General features: G+C 41.8%; 1 protein-coding gene across 15 annotated transcripts in view; it reads right to left on the bottom strand.

Moving 5' to 3' along the window:
- PHACTR1 (phosphatase and actin regulator 1) overlaps positions 1 to 14,430 on the bottom strand; it is a 457,014-nt gene that overhangs the window by 85,456 nt on the left and 357,128 nt on the right. For all 15 annotated transcript variants that reach the window (XR_012901644.2, XM_014581428.4, XM_014581425.4 and 12 more), the window contains one exon: positions 6,958 to 7,291. Coding sequence is in view for 14 of the 15 variants with exons in the window: in XM_014581428.4 (XP_014436914.1) it covers positions 6,958 to 7,291 (334 nt within the window). In the remaining variant the exon portion in view is untranslated. The remainder of the gene's footprint in view (positions 1 to 6,957; positions 7,292 to 14,430) is intronic.

The following is a 14,430-nucleotide window of genomic DNA, read 5'->3' on the forward strand; positions in this document are numbered from 1 at the left end:
AATGTTGGCAACCATATAACAGTTAAATGGCAATAGTTTTAATCTCTATCACACTGATGTGAGTCTGGTGTCCTAGCAGTGGAAGGTTTTCTATCTCTTTACAAACTTCTCTTAGTCATAAAGTCAATCAATACCACTTTCTATTTTAAGCCGTATTTTTCCCTTATACAGTGAAACCTTTGTTATCTGGTACTCTGTTAACCAGACAACTTTGTTAACCGGCATTGCCCCCAGCCACAATACTGTCACATCTTCAGGCACACAGGCCTGGCTTGGTTTACCATGATTGGCTTAACAATTTTTTATTTAAGAAGTACTAATCATCTTTAACTCAAAATAGAAATGTGAGACCAACTGCTTCACACTACGAAAAAACCAATATTAAAAACTTGAGTTTTACTATTATTGTCCATTGGTTTTTCCTAGGTTGATGGGGACCCTCAGATAACCGGAATTTTTAGATAACCAGAATGTCCTAATCCCTGAGCGTGCCGGATAACACAGGTTTTACTGTAATTTGTGTATTTCTTGATTTCTGTTCCACACTATTAATTTCATTTTCTAAGGCAGTGGAGAAGGTGTCATGTACTTGTACCGTACTTACAGTACTGAAGTGTACTCATGAAAAACAAATCAAGGGCACAAGCAAGTCTACTGTGTATAGATTTCCTCTAAGCTGATAGGAGATATGTGCTATCATGTGCTCTAATACAAAATTATTTGTAAAGACCATTGGGCTAGTAGTTGTATTGTGTACTGAACGATTATGCTACTAAATGTTTCACATCTTCAATTTTCAAACTGTTTCAGATATTATTGCTTTTCTTGTTTAGAGATCAAGACCAAGGCTATACAGGGACTTGTTTTAAAGAAGAATTTATCTTAACATGATATAAATTACAGTGCTGCTATTAAGAGAGGATTTTCATGCGAAATCAGAATTTAGAAATCAGACAAATACTGATATTATTTTTATTCAAAGATGTAATCGAAACATAACGTGGAAATCATCCGTAAAAATCTAGTAGAATAAAACATATCCCCACAAGCTATCAATCCCTTCTTCTCTGATAGCAGAATGAAGAGTAATCAGAAAAGAGTCTATCAAAATGGTGACAGATCAATAGTCTATAGTTTTGCTGTTTATCAATTAAAGTGAAAATAGAAAGGCTTCAGGTCACTGTACATTCATTAATATAATACTGTGCTGGGATAAGCATGGGGAAGGCAAAGCTATACATTCTAGAGTTTCTATCCTCTGGCCATGATGAAGTTTAGACAAAAGTAGTTCTTCTGAAAAGCCCTATAGACTTAAATGCATTGGATAAGATTTAAGACGTCTATTAGGTATGTCTAATATGATTTAATTTATAAATCTGAAATCTGAGGGAACTGGATGTCTAAGGACAATTGGAAACAGAAACTTTGTTTCTGATACAGAAGTTTTCACTTTCTATATCATTCATTCAAATCTAGCCTAGGGCAGGGCTATCGGTAACTGGAAGTAATTCTGTCTGATAGTTGCTTAGTATCCTGTGAGAAATAATTTGTGGTCTGAGTCCTGTTGCAAGATTACAAGAGTATGCATCATGGTTGACACTAATTGGCAGACTCATTAGACAGATTGAATGGGTGTATGGCTGGAGATTAAACTAGCACATCATGCCAAGAAGCTGCCCCTCCAAGTCAATAGTAAGAAACACGGGAAGAGCACAAAATGTCTCCTTTGCTGCTGCATGTGCAGCACCTATTCTGGGTTTGATTCTTAACTACTATAGAATTAGTACTTAACTACTATAGAATTCCTACTGAAGTCAGAATGATCAAGTGCTCTGTAGAGTTATTTCTCTTGAGTTGTCAAATTGGCACCTCTGAACTCTGCAATTAAAAGACATTCCAAATTGGGTAAAACATATGGAGTGTGTCTCATGGTTCACCCAGGATGTTTGGGGTGAAATGCAAAGCTGCACTGTCAGCTTCTGAGCCTTCCACTGAAAATTAAAAATGCCAGTGACATGAGTCAGGTACAAATTTGCAACAAATGTGATGAAAGAATAAATAATAAATAATTACAAATGGAAGTAATCCATTTTCAGTTCATAGCCCTTATGTTGTAATGCTGATACTGTATCAATAAAAGACAAAAATGAAGCGAAAGTGGCATTACAGATCTACGCTGCTAAAAGAAGAGGATTGTGTGTTCTTTCTTCCCCTATTCTTGGTTACAGGAGCGGTAATGGGTGGGAGGGAATAGTTTTGGGGTGACATTTAAGAAAAGAATTCTTCCCTTATCAAAAACCACCACAGTGTTCTTCAGTAATGTTTCACTTGACAGCAGAACTACTGCAGTATCTGGAGAGGTTATTCTAGAATACATTAGTGATTTTAGTAGCTATGGTCTGTAATGAGCCGAAATGGGTGCTACCAAGTGAAGTTGCTATTCCCCAGTGAGTGCTCAGGCCAATATTAGGCACCCTTTTTTTTCGAAGTAGCATATACTTTAAGGCCAAAAGCGACAGCTCTGTCATCTAATCTGACCCCTTGCATGCAACAGGTCACCAACACCACCCAGCACCCACAAGATTTACATCTGGTGTTTTTATAGGCTCATTAAATTGGTGGTTCATAGTCATCGTGTGATTTAACTAACACATGCAGGTCTTTCTCCTCTGTCATTTCCAGCTGATAGCAAAATTTCTTGGTGTTAGTCCCCTAGTACATGACTTTATACTTTGTACAGCCTGTCCCCGACTTACAAACGAGTTACATACCAAACACTAGGTTGTAACTCGATCTGTTTGCAAGTCGGATTACATTCACTTACATATGGCCACGCTGTTCGTAAGTGCGGATTTCATTAGTAACTTGGGTTCCGGCTGTATAGGAGATTGGTCGTAAATAAAAACGATCGTAAGTCAATGCGTTTGTAACTTGGGGACCAGCTGTACTATTAAATTTCACCCCCATTTCTATACTCCAGATCTCTAGGTCATCCAATTCTTTCTGTGTAATATTTTGATCTTCACCTCCCAACTTTTTGATACCAGCAAATTTAATTAGAACAGTCCTACTTTTTGTGCCAAGGTCATCAATTAAAATATTAAATATGATCGGTTGCAAGAGTGATCCTTGAAGAATGCCTTTGGTAATCTCCCCCTAGCCCGATAGTTCTTTTAGCATAACCCATTGACCCTTCTCCTTTAGACAGTTCCTTACCCACCTTAGAGTTCCTGTATTAATCCTCATTTTACTAACCTCCCCATGTAGTACCATGCTAAATACTTTATTGAATTTTAGACAGATTTGATTCACTGCATGTCCTTTGTCTAAGAAATTACTTATTTTATCAAAAATCTACCTTTGATAATCCCATTTTCATTTACCTTCAGTCTTAAATTAGAGTCTTTCCTTCAAAACTTGCTCTAAAATCTTGCATACTATTGATATGAGACAAACAGCTCTGTAGTTCCCTGAATTCTCTTTTTTCCTTCCTTTAATATAAATAACAGTTTGTTATTCTCCAATCATACGGTATTCTTGCTACCTGATTTGTAGTTTCACATGTCACATCTTTCAGTATTCTGGGATGGAGTTTATCTGGTCCTCCCCCAATTTGAGAGCATTAAACTCTTTGAGCTTTGTTTCTATTTTGGATGTCATCATTTCAATTTTCATACACTCATTCCCATTAGCCTTCCTGCCTTTGCCTCTATGTTCTACATTCTGCTCTACAGTTGCTCGCCTGGGAGCAGGAGCCCTGCAGCATGCTATTTTGGAAGCAACAGAAAAGCTTAGGAAGCAACCTCACACTGTACATAGATGATAGACATGACCACACAGCTAAATTGTAAGAAAAATAGATCTCAAATCCAAGCAATGTACAAGGCTTCTGAGCTTAAGTGTTCTATTACAAACACTGCAATGTGATTTAATTTTGGTTTAAACCTGTTTTTTTTTGTTAAAATAAGGAAAAAAGAAAGCATGTCCATCCAAAAAATAATCAGGAAAAGATACTACTCAGTGTACCTAATCCCTTCCCAAATCAAATCTATTCTGAAAACCTACAGTAATCTCCTTGGAGACATTAGCACATTTGCTAAAAACAAAGTGTGCCTTGGAAATGAAACTTAAAACATTTAACAGCACGTCTACTTCATAGATGCATTGTCCACATACATTATGAAACTAGTGACTGTCTTTCCAGAATAAACTGCCATCAACTCTTTTTTTCCTGAAGTACCACAAACATTACTGACTTACTGGACAATGAATATAACTGAAGTACTCGATGCATTATTTCATGACTTAAATATCCATTGAGACACAAGGAAAACAGTGAACTGACTAAAAAGAAATAATCACAAATCTGCTATGTACATTAATAAGTATTAGGTATCCCTTAAATGGGAAATCAGTATTCATCCCATTTTAAAAAATTATTCTCTTCAGTGGTGGGAGGCAAGTGCTATATTTTGGGAATCCTTGCTTGTTCAATTTTAACAGGTAGTGCAGCTTTAGCTTCTGGTAAATGTTAAAAATGAACAAAAATAAAAAACAACAAAACCTTCACATCACCTCCTTTAAACCAATTAAATGTACTTGTAAACCAGACTTAATGGAAGCTTAGAAACTGGAACATCCATGGGGAGGGCGGGGAGAGAACAGATGCCACTATGAAGTCATATGAAGAGAAATATCATTGGGTTTAGAATAACGGAGTGCAGCTTGCATGTACCATGGGCCAGATTGTGCAATTAACACCCAGACTTCTGGTAGGAATGGTGTGAAGCTGCATTACCCTAGAGGAAGCTCTGGGAAACACCATTTCTCTTAACACTCCCCAGCACTCAAGAGTGTGTATGTTACAGTATCTCTCAGGATCATGCACCTGGCTCTTTAAGGTGCACTTTCCAGGCTGTGCTGGCCTATGTGAAAGGTGGCAGGACTGTGTCGCATCAAATCTCTACTCCTGTTTTAGTGATTTGTATCCATAGCAAGCTACCTCTTGCCTCACCCCTTATTTGTGGCAACAAAAACCTCCCACTGCAAGCTAGCCAATTTCACACCAGACTGGAAAAACCTATGGCAGCCCTTTCAGAGCAGCTGTAAAGGTGGGGTTTTTTTTGTTTTTTTGCTGTTGTGGCAGTGCAGAGGACTAGTAGCATGGGGCAAGATCAGGCCTTTTGTCTATTTAAATTGCACTTTTTTGATATTCTGTACAATTCCTTATTTTCCCTCTCACCTTATTGGTTAAAAAAAAAAAAAAAAAAACTGTCCAGAGCGAATTGCCCAACTACTTTCTTGAGCTTTCATTTTCAATTTAGCTGATTTTTCAGTATATAAACTACAGCCGCATTCCCACTGCTCTAATTTATACTGGGGACTGGTCTGACACCAACAGGGACTGCAGCACCAGGCTTTCTGCCATACTTCCACTGCCACTCGAACTACTTTGAGCACGGAGATCTGGACACCTGTATTATTGATTCCCTAGGATTATAAGCATGCATTGTAAAAATTCCTGCACGGGACTACGTTCTGCACTATGGGGTATAGAGATGGTTTCTCCAGGAAGTGGTTCCACATATTGTATCATTTGGTACTGAAATCACCCTCCAGTTAATTCAGGTATCCTGGTGAAAGCCTTTAGGACTGATGTCCAATAGCCTAGGCTTTTGCCTAGAGTCAAGTTGGTGGAATCTCTGCAAGGAAGTCAATACACTCAGGCCATGTCTCCAATTACCGGAGGATCGATGCTCTGGGGTTTGATTTAGTGAGTCTAGTAAATCAAACACTGAGGGCGCCCCTGTTGGTGCCGGAATTCCTCACTGTCATGAGGAGTAAGGAAGTTGATGGAGCCATTGGGGAGATGGCACCAACCTTGGCTTAAGGTAAGTCAGCACCAGCTACATTATTTATATAGCTGGAGTTGTGTATCTTAAGCCGACCTTCTGGGTGTAGTGTAGACGTGGTCTTAGATACATCCTGCATTCAATTGACTCAGTTTACTCATAATACATGTGGGGAGATCTTTCCTGGAATGGCGTTAATATTCTGTATCTGCTTTGCAGTCTGCAACTGGGATTGCTACAAAACAGCAGTGACAATTATGTTGTCTTTGTACACTCTCTCTCTCTCTCCCCCCTCCCCCCCAGAACACATTTTATTCCCAGACGCATTTTAGATTACATTTAAAAACCTAAATACTGTACGCAAGCAGGGCCGGCCCACAACACTTTGGCACCTGAGGCGGGGAGCTCAAATAATGTCCCCATGTCCCCTTGCTTGGGCCAAAACTTTGAAAGGTCTCAATTCTGCCTTCTTCCTGTTCTACTCCTCTCAGGGTACTGCTCTGCTACCTACCCCAATAAAGAAGTACTAACAGCAGCAGACACAGTTTTCTACACTCTGGGTTCTAGTGGTGCCCCCCCACAGTCTGGTACCTGAGGAAGTCGCCTCAGTTCACCTCATAGTAAGGCCAGCCCCGTATGCAAGTCACCCTGTGCTCCCTTCAGCTGATCAGTGGAATGTTGATTCTTCAGTGGGGCAACATATTTGGTCTTTTTTGTTTCTAAATTCTCCACTTTTTTCCATTTTCTTTTGACTTCCATGTGACCTAAGCTTCATTTGGAAACCATGTGATACGTTCTTGCAAAAGGGGAGATTCTTAAGAGCTTTTTAATCTAGTAGCAACATAGTCTAACGGCTGGAGTAGGAAACTGTGATTAAGGAGACTTGAGTTTTATTCCTGACTCTGCTACAAACTTGCTGCATCAACCTGGGCAAGTTACTTAATCTCTCCATGCTTCTGTTTCTCTAATGATGACTGCTTTGTAAAAAGTTTTGGATATTCCCCTGAAAGACCCTCTGTAAGTGCAACGTAGTACTGCACGATGTTATGTTCCAATGCCATAACGACACCATATAAATCAACATTTTTATAAAATCAACCATTACCTTTCTAGCCTCTGCATGGTCATGGCCAGCGTCTTGTTCAATTCCTCGATCATCCGGCACCCTGAAGGGTAAATAGGTTGCGAGCTGGATCCAGAAGGCAGATGCTGGCTGTGGCTGCCGTAGGGAAGCTGGTGCTGGTGGGCGGCTAACTGGGATGGCAGTACAGAGTGATGATGTGGACCCAAAGGCTGCTGGGAACTCTTCTGCATGGAATAGGATGCAAGAGAGAGGTCTGGCCCCCCTAAAGGCATGCAAATCATGACTTTCTTTGGAGGTAGCGGAGGCGATAGTTTGACTGGCATACAAGAAGGCAGTTTCATAGGAGCCCCAGGATCTAAAACACAAGGATGAGAGGCACAGACATAAGTTTCTATGGCATTAAAAAGAAGACCACAGTATCTACTTAGGTAATCAGGCCCAAAGGCAGCCAGCACAAACAACACGTGACTCTGCATTCAACTTGCCCCTTTCTGGTGACAGAAGATGCTGTGCCTTAGCAATTTTCAGAAGGGGCGTTTTCACGTTGCAAATTCTTTAGCCTCACAAAAACAGTTCAGGACTCTCAATAAGAAATGCCTTTAAATATGTAATCACAAGGTCTATGTAGTGGTGCTTTTCATTTCAAAGTGCTTCCTACCAGGGAGTAACTCCGACAACATCCCTATGAGCTCTGTGTTATTATCCCCCATTTAAACAGATGCCCAAAGTCACAGAATGAATCTTAATCATCACAGCAGGGATTAAAGCTCAGGAATATCTGGTTCCCACGGCTACGGTCTGACTACTGCACATCACATCTCACATTTTTGCAGACCGTTCGGTGCAGCGGAATTAAGCTAAATAAAAAGAATCATGAATGGGGTATAAGGATAATCCAGCAAAAATGGAGAGAAAAAGCAAACAAACTCTGTCTTGGATTCCCATGCTATGGATTTTAATCATTTAAATTCCATGCAGGATTCCTTAAAAATACATAATTTGTAGGATTTATGTCTGTGGGAAAGATTTCTGTTGACTTCCCTAGGAACTGGAAAAGGCCTCTGAGGTGCATATAATGAAGACCAGGACAACTATGAGGAGATCTAATTTCAATGCACTGGCTGCCCAAGCTCGGCAGGGGGAAAGCGACTTACTGCATTGAATTTATGAACATTTCTAAAAGGTCGGAGAGATAGTAAAAGGAGCTGAAAGTTTGAGAACGAGGAAAGCTACGGAGAAGTAGCCATTTGGAGTTGGGGATAAGAGAACATGGGAGTTTACACTAAGGACTGATGTTGCCCGAGGTTATGAGGAAAAAGAGAGATGGAAAGGCCTCCTGAGGTTGAGAGAGGCAATGACCTAAAAGAACCCTTTCAAGTCTGGCAAACCTCTGGCATTCGGGTTCTCTACAGGAATTCTGATAGCATAACACATTTAGCCTCTGCTATTTGAGTTTATCTACCTTGCTACAATACAACGGAGTGATAAAAGTGCAAGTGCCAACAGCTTGTTGGGACTTGACCAAGCCTAGCAGATAAGCTGCAGCAGCAGCAGCAGCAGCAGCAGCACAGGTTTCAAAGGCCATAACCAGTTTGTGAGCTGCATCACAGTTTTAAAAGCACCGTTTCATGTTAGCACTACCTAGCTCTAATCCCTGGCCTGGATATTAATTTGTCAGCAGTGGGGCCAAACCTACTAGTTAGGGTACAGTTGGCTCCCAGGGCCATCACTTTTCCAAAATATCAAACTGATAAAAAGCTAGAAGGCTACAGGGGCAAAATTTAAGTCTGACATTACTATTAATTATTAATAAAAAGCCCTACAATAGCACCTGACGGTCCCACCTGAGGTAAATGCCTTATTGTACTGGGCACTGTATGCACATATTGTAAGAGACAGACCTTGCCACCATGAATATACAATCTAAACAGATAGCCAGCAAAATAATCTAAATCTTTTAACTACCCAGCATGTCCTAACCATTAGAGACCATGTTCTTTCCACTGGAATCAAGGCCTGTTGCACCTACTTATGCAGGGTTGAAGAATGGCCCCTGGATTTTCCCAAAAACATGAATCCCCCTGTACCATTTCCTACACAGTCAATCTTCTAAAGGAGACTGGTTTCCACATTTTGTAATCAGGATGTTTGTGGGTTTTTTTACCCAGACACAGAACAGGCTAAGTTGTCACATCTCTTATGCACATAGACTCATAGACTTTAAGGTCAGAAGGGACCATTTTGATCATCTAGTCTGACCCCCTGCATAATGCAGGCCACAGCATCTCACCCACCGCTAGAATAATCCTCTCACCTATATCTCAGATATTGAAGTCCTTGAAACGATGGTTCAAAGACCCCAAGATGCAGAGAATCCTCCCGCAAGGGACCCGTGCTCCATGCTACAGAGGAAGGTGAAAAATCTCCAGGGCCTCTGCCAATCTACCCTGGAGGAAAATTCCTTCCTGATCCCAAATATTGCGATCAGCTGAACCCTGAGCATGTGGGCAAGACTCACGAGCCAGACACCCAGAAAAAAGTTCTCTATAGCAACTCCTATCTTCCCACAATTGGCCTATTTACCACTGATAGTGAAAGGTCAATTAATTGCCAAGACCATGTTACCTCATCAAACCATCCCCTTCATAAACTCATCTAGCTTTATCTTGAAGACAGATAGGTCTTTTGCCCCCACTACTTCCCTTGGAAGGCTGTTCCAGAACTTCACTCCTCTGATGGTTAGAAACCTTCGCCTAATTTCGAGTCTTAACTTCCTAATAGCCAGCTTATATCCATTTGTTCTCGTGTCCACATTGGTATTGAGCTTAAATAATTCCTCTCCCTCCCTGGCATTTATCCCTCTAATATATTTAAAGAGAGCAATCATATCTCCCCTAAGCCTTCTTTTGGTTAAGATAAACAAGCCAAGTTCCTTGAGTTTCCTTTCATAAGACAGGTTTTCAATTCCTTGGATCATCCTAGTGGCCCTTTTTTGTACCTGTTCCAGTTTCAATTCAGCCTTCTTAAACATGGGAGACCAGAACTGCACACAGTATTCCAAATGAGGTCTCACCAATGCCTTGTATAACGGCACTAACACCTCCTTATCCCTACTTGAAATACCTTGCCTAACACATCCCAAGACTGTATTAGCCTTTTTCACAGCCATGTCACAATGGCGGCTCATAGTCATCCTGTGATCAACCAGGACTCCGAGGTCCTTCTCTTCGGTTACTTCCAACTGATGTGCTCCCTGCTTATAACTAAAATTCTTGTTATTAATCCCTAAATGCATAACCTTACACTTCTCACTATTAAATTTCATCCTATTACGATTACTCCAATTTACAAGATCATCCAGATCTTCCTGTATGATATCCCGATCTTTTTCTGAATTGGCAATACCTCCCAACTTTGTGTCATCCGCAAACTTTATTCGCACACTCCCATTTTTAATGCCAAGGTCAGTAATAAAAAGATTAAATAATAATGATCCCAGAACTGATCCCTGAGGAACTCCGCTAGTAACCTCTCTCCAGCCTGACAGTTCACCTTTCAGTATGACTTGCTGTAGTCTCCCCTTTAACCAGTTCCTTATCTACCTCGCAATTTTCATATCGATCCCCATCTTTTCCAATTTAACCAATAATTCCCCATGTGGTACTGTATCAAATGCCTTACTGAAATCAAGGTAGATTAGATTCACTGCATTTCCTTTATCTAAAAAATCTGTTACTTTCTCAAAGAAGATCAGGTTGGTTTGGCACAATCTACCTTTTGTAAAACCATGTTGTAATTTGTCCCAATTGCCATTAATCTCAATGTCCCTAACTACTTTCTTCATCAAATTTTTTTCCAAGACCTTGCATACTACAGATGTCAAACTAACAGGCCTATAGTTACCCGGGTCACTTTTTTCCCCTTTCTTAAAAATAGAAACTATACAGGCAGTCCCCGGGTTACGTACAAGATAGGGACTGTAGGTTTGTTCTTAAGTTGAATTTGTATGTAAGTCGGAACTGGTACATATTGTAGGGGAAACTCTAGCCAAACATTTTTTTTAGTTTTGGATAGCATAGGGAAAGGTTAACTCCCCTCTAATGTTTGTTTTGCTGTCTGTTCCCCTGTTCAGAAGATTTCACATCTATTTCTGTCCCTGTGACAAACTCAGGACTAAAGGAGTAACTCATCAAATACCAAACAGCTCTGCACCATGCTTTGAGCTAATAGCTTTATTTCCACACACCACCCAGGGTTCTAGGAGGAGGGTCCTTTTTTTGCTAACACAATGAGGCCAGCACTTTGTTTGTTTTGGTGGAGTCTTTGTTTGCCCAGGGAGCCCAGCATGTATAGGGGGAGGAGGGGCGGAGAGGCTGCTTTTGTCTGCTGTTCGGCAGCCTGTTGCTCAGGGGAGGGGGCAGCCTGTTGCTGGCAGGGGGGAAGGGGGGAGGCGTGCAGGATGCGAGGCCGCGGGGGGGGGGGCAGCGGGCGTGGGGAGGCACTTTTCCTCTGCCCGGCAGCTCTGCGGGATCCCTGTCCCTGTGGCCAGCTGCTGCAGGCAGAGGCCGGTTGGAGCCGGCCGAAGAGGAGGAGGAGATGGATTCTAGGACCCAGGTGAGCGAGCCCCGGGGACGCTGCTGCGCTCCGGGAGCCGGCATGTATAGAGGGGAGGAGGGGCAGAGAGGCTGCTTTTGTCTGTTCGGCAGCCTGTTGCTCAGGGGAGGGGGCAGCCTGTTGCTGGCAGGGGGTGAGGGGGGGCAACGGGCATGGGGAGGCACTTTTCCTCTGCCCGGCAGCTCTGCGGGACCCCAGTCGGAGCCGGCCCGAGGAGGAGGAGGATCCTAGGACCCAGGTGAGCGAGCCCCGGGAATGCTGCTGCGCATGTGCGGGAGTTGCCTCACCCCGTTCGTATCTAGGGATCCGACGTAAGTCGGATCCACGTAAGTCGGGGACTGCCTGTATTAGCAATTCTCCAGTCAAATGGTACAACCCCTGAGTTTAGAGATTCATTAAAAAATTTTGCTAATGGATTTGCAATTTCATGTGCCAGTTCCTTTACTATTCTTGGATGAAGATTATCTGAGACCCCTGATTTACTCCCATTAAGATGTTCGAGTTTGGCTTCTACCTCAGATTTGGTAATATCTACCTCCATAGCCTTATTCCCATTTGTTATGTTGCCATTATCCCTAAGCTATTCATTAGCCTAATTAAATACTGAAGCAAAGTATTTGTTTAGCTATTGGGCCATGCCTAGATTATCCTTAACCTCCACTCCATACTCAGTGATTAGCGGTCCCACTTCCTCTTTTTTTGTTTTCTTCCTATTTATACGGCTATAAAACCTTTTACTATTGGTTTTAATTCCCTTTGCAAGGTCCATGTTTTTACGGAGTCTACATGACTTTTAGCCTCTCTCACTTTGTCCCTACATATTCAAATCTCAATAAGGTAGCTTTCTTTACTGATCCCTCCCATCTTCCACTCCTTATATGCTTTCTGCTTTTTCTTAATCACCTCCCTGAGATGCTTGCTCATCCAACTTGGTCTAAAACACCTACCTATACATTTTTTCCTCTTTCTTGGGATACAGGCTTCTGATAGCTTCTGCATCTTTAACTTAAAATAATCCCAGGCCTCCTCCACTTTTAGATCCATAAATTCTTTAGTCCAATCCACTTCCCTAACTAATTTCCTTAATTTATTAAAATTAGCCCTTTTGAAATAAAAAACCCTAGTCTCAGATTTATTTTGTTTATCCTTCCATTTAGTTTGAACTGAATTAGCTCATGATCGCTCGAGCCAAGGTTGTCTCCTACAACCATTTCTTCTATGAGATCCTTGCTACTCTCCAAAACCAAATCTAAAATGGCTTCCCCCTTGTTGGTTCAACAACTACTTGATGAAGGAATTGATCAGCTATCACATCTAGGAAAATCTGAGCCCTATTATTATTACCAGTATTTGTTCTCCAGTCTATATCTGGAAAGTTGAAGTCTCCCATGATTACACAGTTTCCATTAGTGTTTACTTCTTTAAAAACATTAAAGACGTCTTTATTTGTATCCAAATTAGATCCTGGTGGTCTATAGCACACCCCAAGCACTATCCCAGGGGAGGATCTCATAGTTTCCTTCCCCAATGTGATTTTTGCCCAGACAGACTCTGTCTTCTCCATTCTTTCACTTTTTAATTCTTTTCAACCTACCTCATCATTGATATACAATGCGACTCCACCACCTTTACCTTTATTTCTGTCTTTCCTAAACAGCACATACCCTTCAATACCTGTACTCCAGTCATGCCTAGTATTCCACCATGTTTCTGTTATTCCTGTAATATCTGGTTTCACTTCCTGGACCAGTAGCTGTAGTTCCTCCATTTTGTTACCTAGGCTCCTCGCATTGGTGTACAAACATCTTAATTTTGCTGTTTCACCTCACTCACATTCTTTACCCCATTTGGCATGGACATTGTACCTCTAATATGACCTATTAGACTAGTATTCACTCTGCCCTTCCTCCTTATGTACATTCTCCTACCTCCAGCTATATCCTTTCTTACTTCGTTTTCCTCCCTCTCAATGCTAAAATCCGGCGTAGAGATTACCTGGACATCTCCCAACCGTCTCCCCCAAATTCCTAGTTTAAAGCTCTCTTAATCAGTTGTGCCAGCCTCCATTCTAAAATTGTGTTTCCTTCCCTACTTAGGTGAAGTCCATCCCGAGAGAACAGTCTTCTGTCCATGAATGCCTCCCAGTGGCCATACATCCCAAAGCCCTCCTTATAGCACCACTGCCTGAGCCACCAATTGAGCATCATAATCCTATCACACCTTTGTTGCCCTTCTCTAGGAACAGGTAGAATCCCGCTGAAAATCACCTGAGCCTCGATTTCCTTAAGCGTCCTCCCCAACCTGGCATAGTCTCCCTTGATTCGTTCCAGCAAGAATATAGCCGTATCATTTGTTCCTACATGAAGGATGATCAATGGATTCTTTCCCGCTCCCTTTAGGATCCTCTTCAACCTTAGTTCCACATCCCGTATCTTAGCACCTGGCAGACAGCACACCCTTCTGTTCTCTGGATCAGCTCTGGTTACAGGCCTGTTTATTCTTCTCAGTAAGGAGTCCCCAATCATGTAGACCTACCTTTTCCTGGTGACAGTGCGATTCTCTGGTCTATCCCTTGTTTCCTCTGGCTGCAAGTCCTTTCCATTCCTATCTTCCCTTGTAATCTTCTTCAACCCATCCTGTATCCTCCTGGTGCTCGTTATTGGTGTTGTCTCCATCGACACTTCCCTTTTACGTATGGGACTAGCCACTCTTCTCTTCTTCCTTGCCTTTCCACCTTCAGTGGCCACCTGCTGTATCCCTTCTCCATTCTTCAACTCCACATACCTATTCTTGAGCTCTATTTCTCCTTCACTGGCCCATCTTTTCCTCTGCCTGGTTCTCATAGTCACATGCTTCCACTGTCCATTTTCTTTGCCCAGC

The sequence above is a fragment of the Pelodiscus sinensis genome, chromosome 2 (genome assembly GCF_052426305.1).
Source record: "Pelodiscus sinensis isolate ZL-2025 chromosome 2, ASM5242630v1, whole genome shotgun sequence".
Lineage (NCBI taxonomy): Eukaryota > Metazoa > Chordata > Testudines > Trionychidae > Pelodiscus > Pelodiscus sinensis.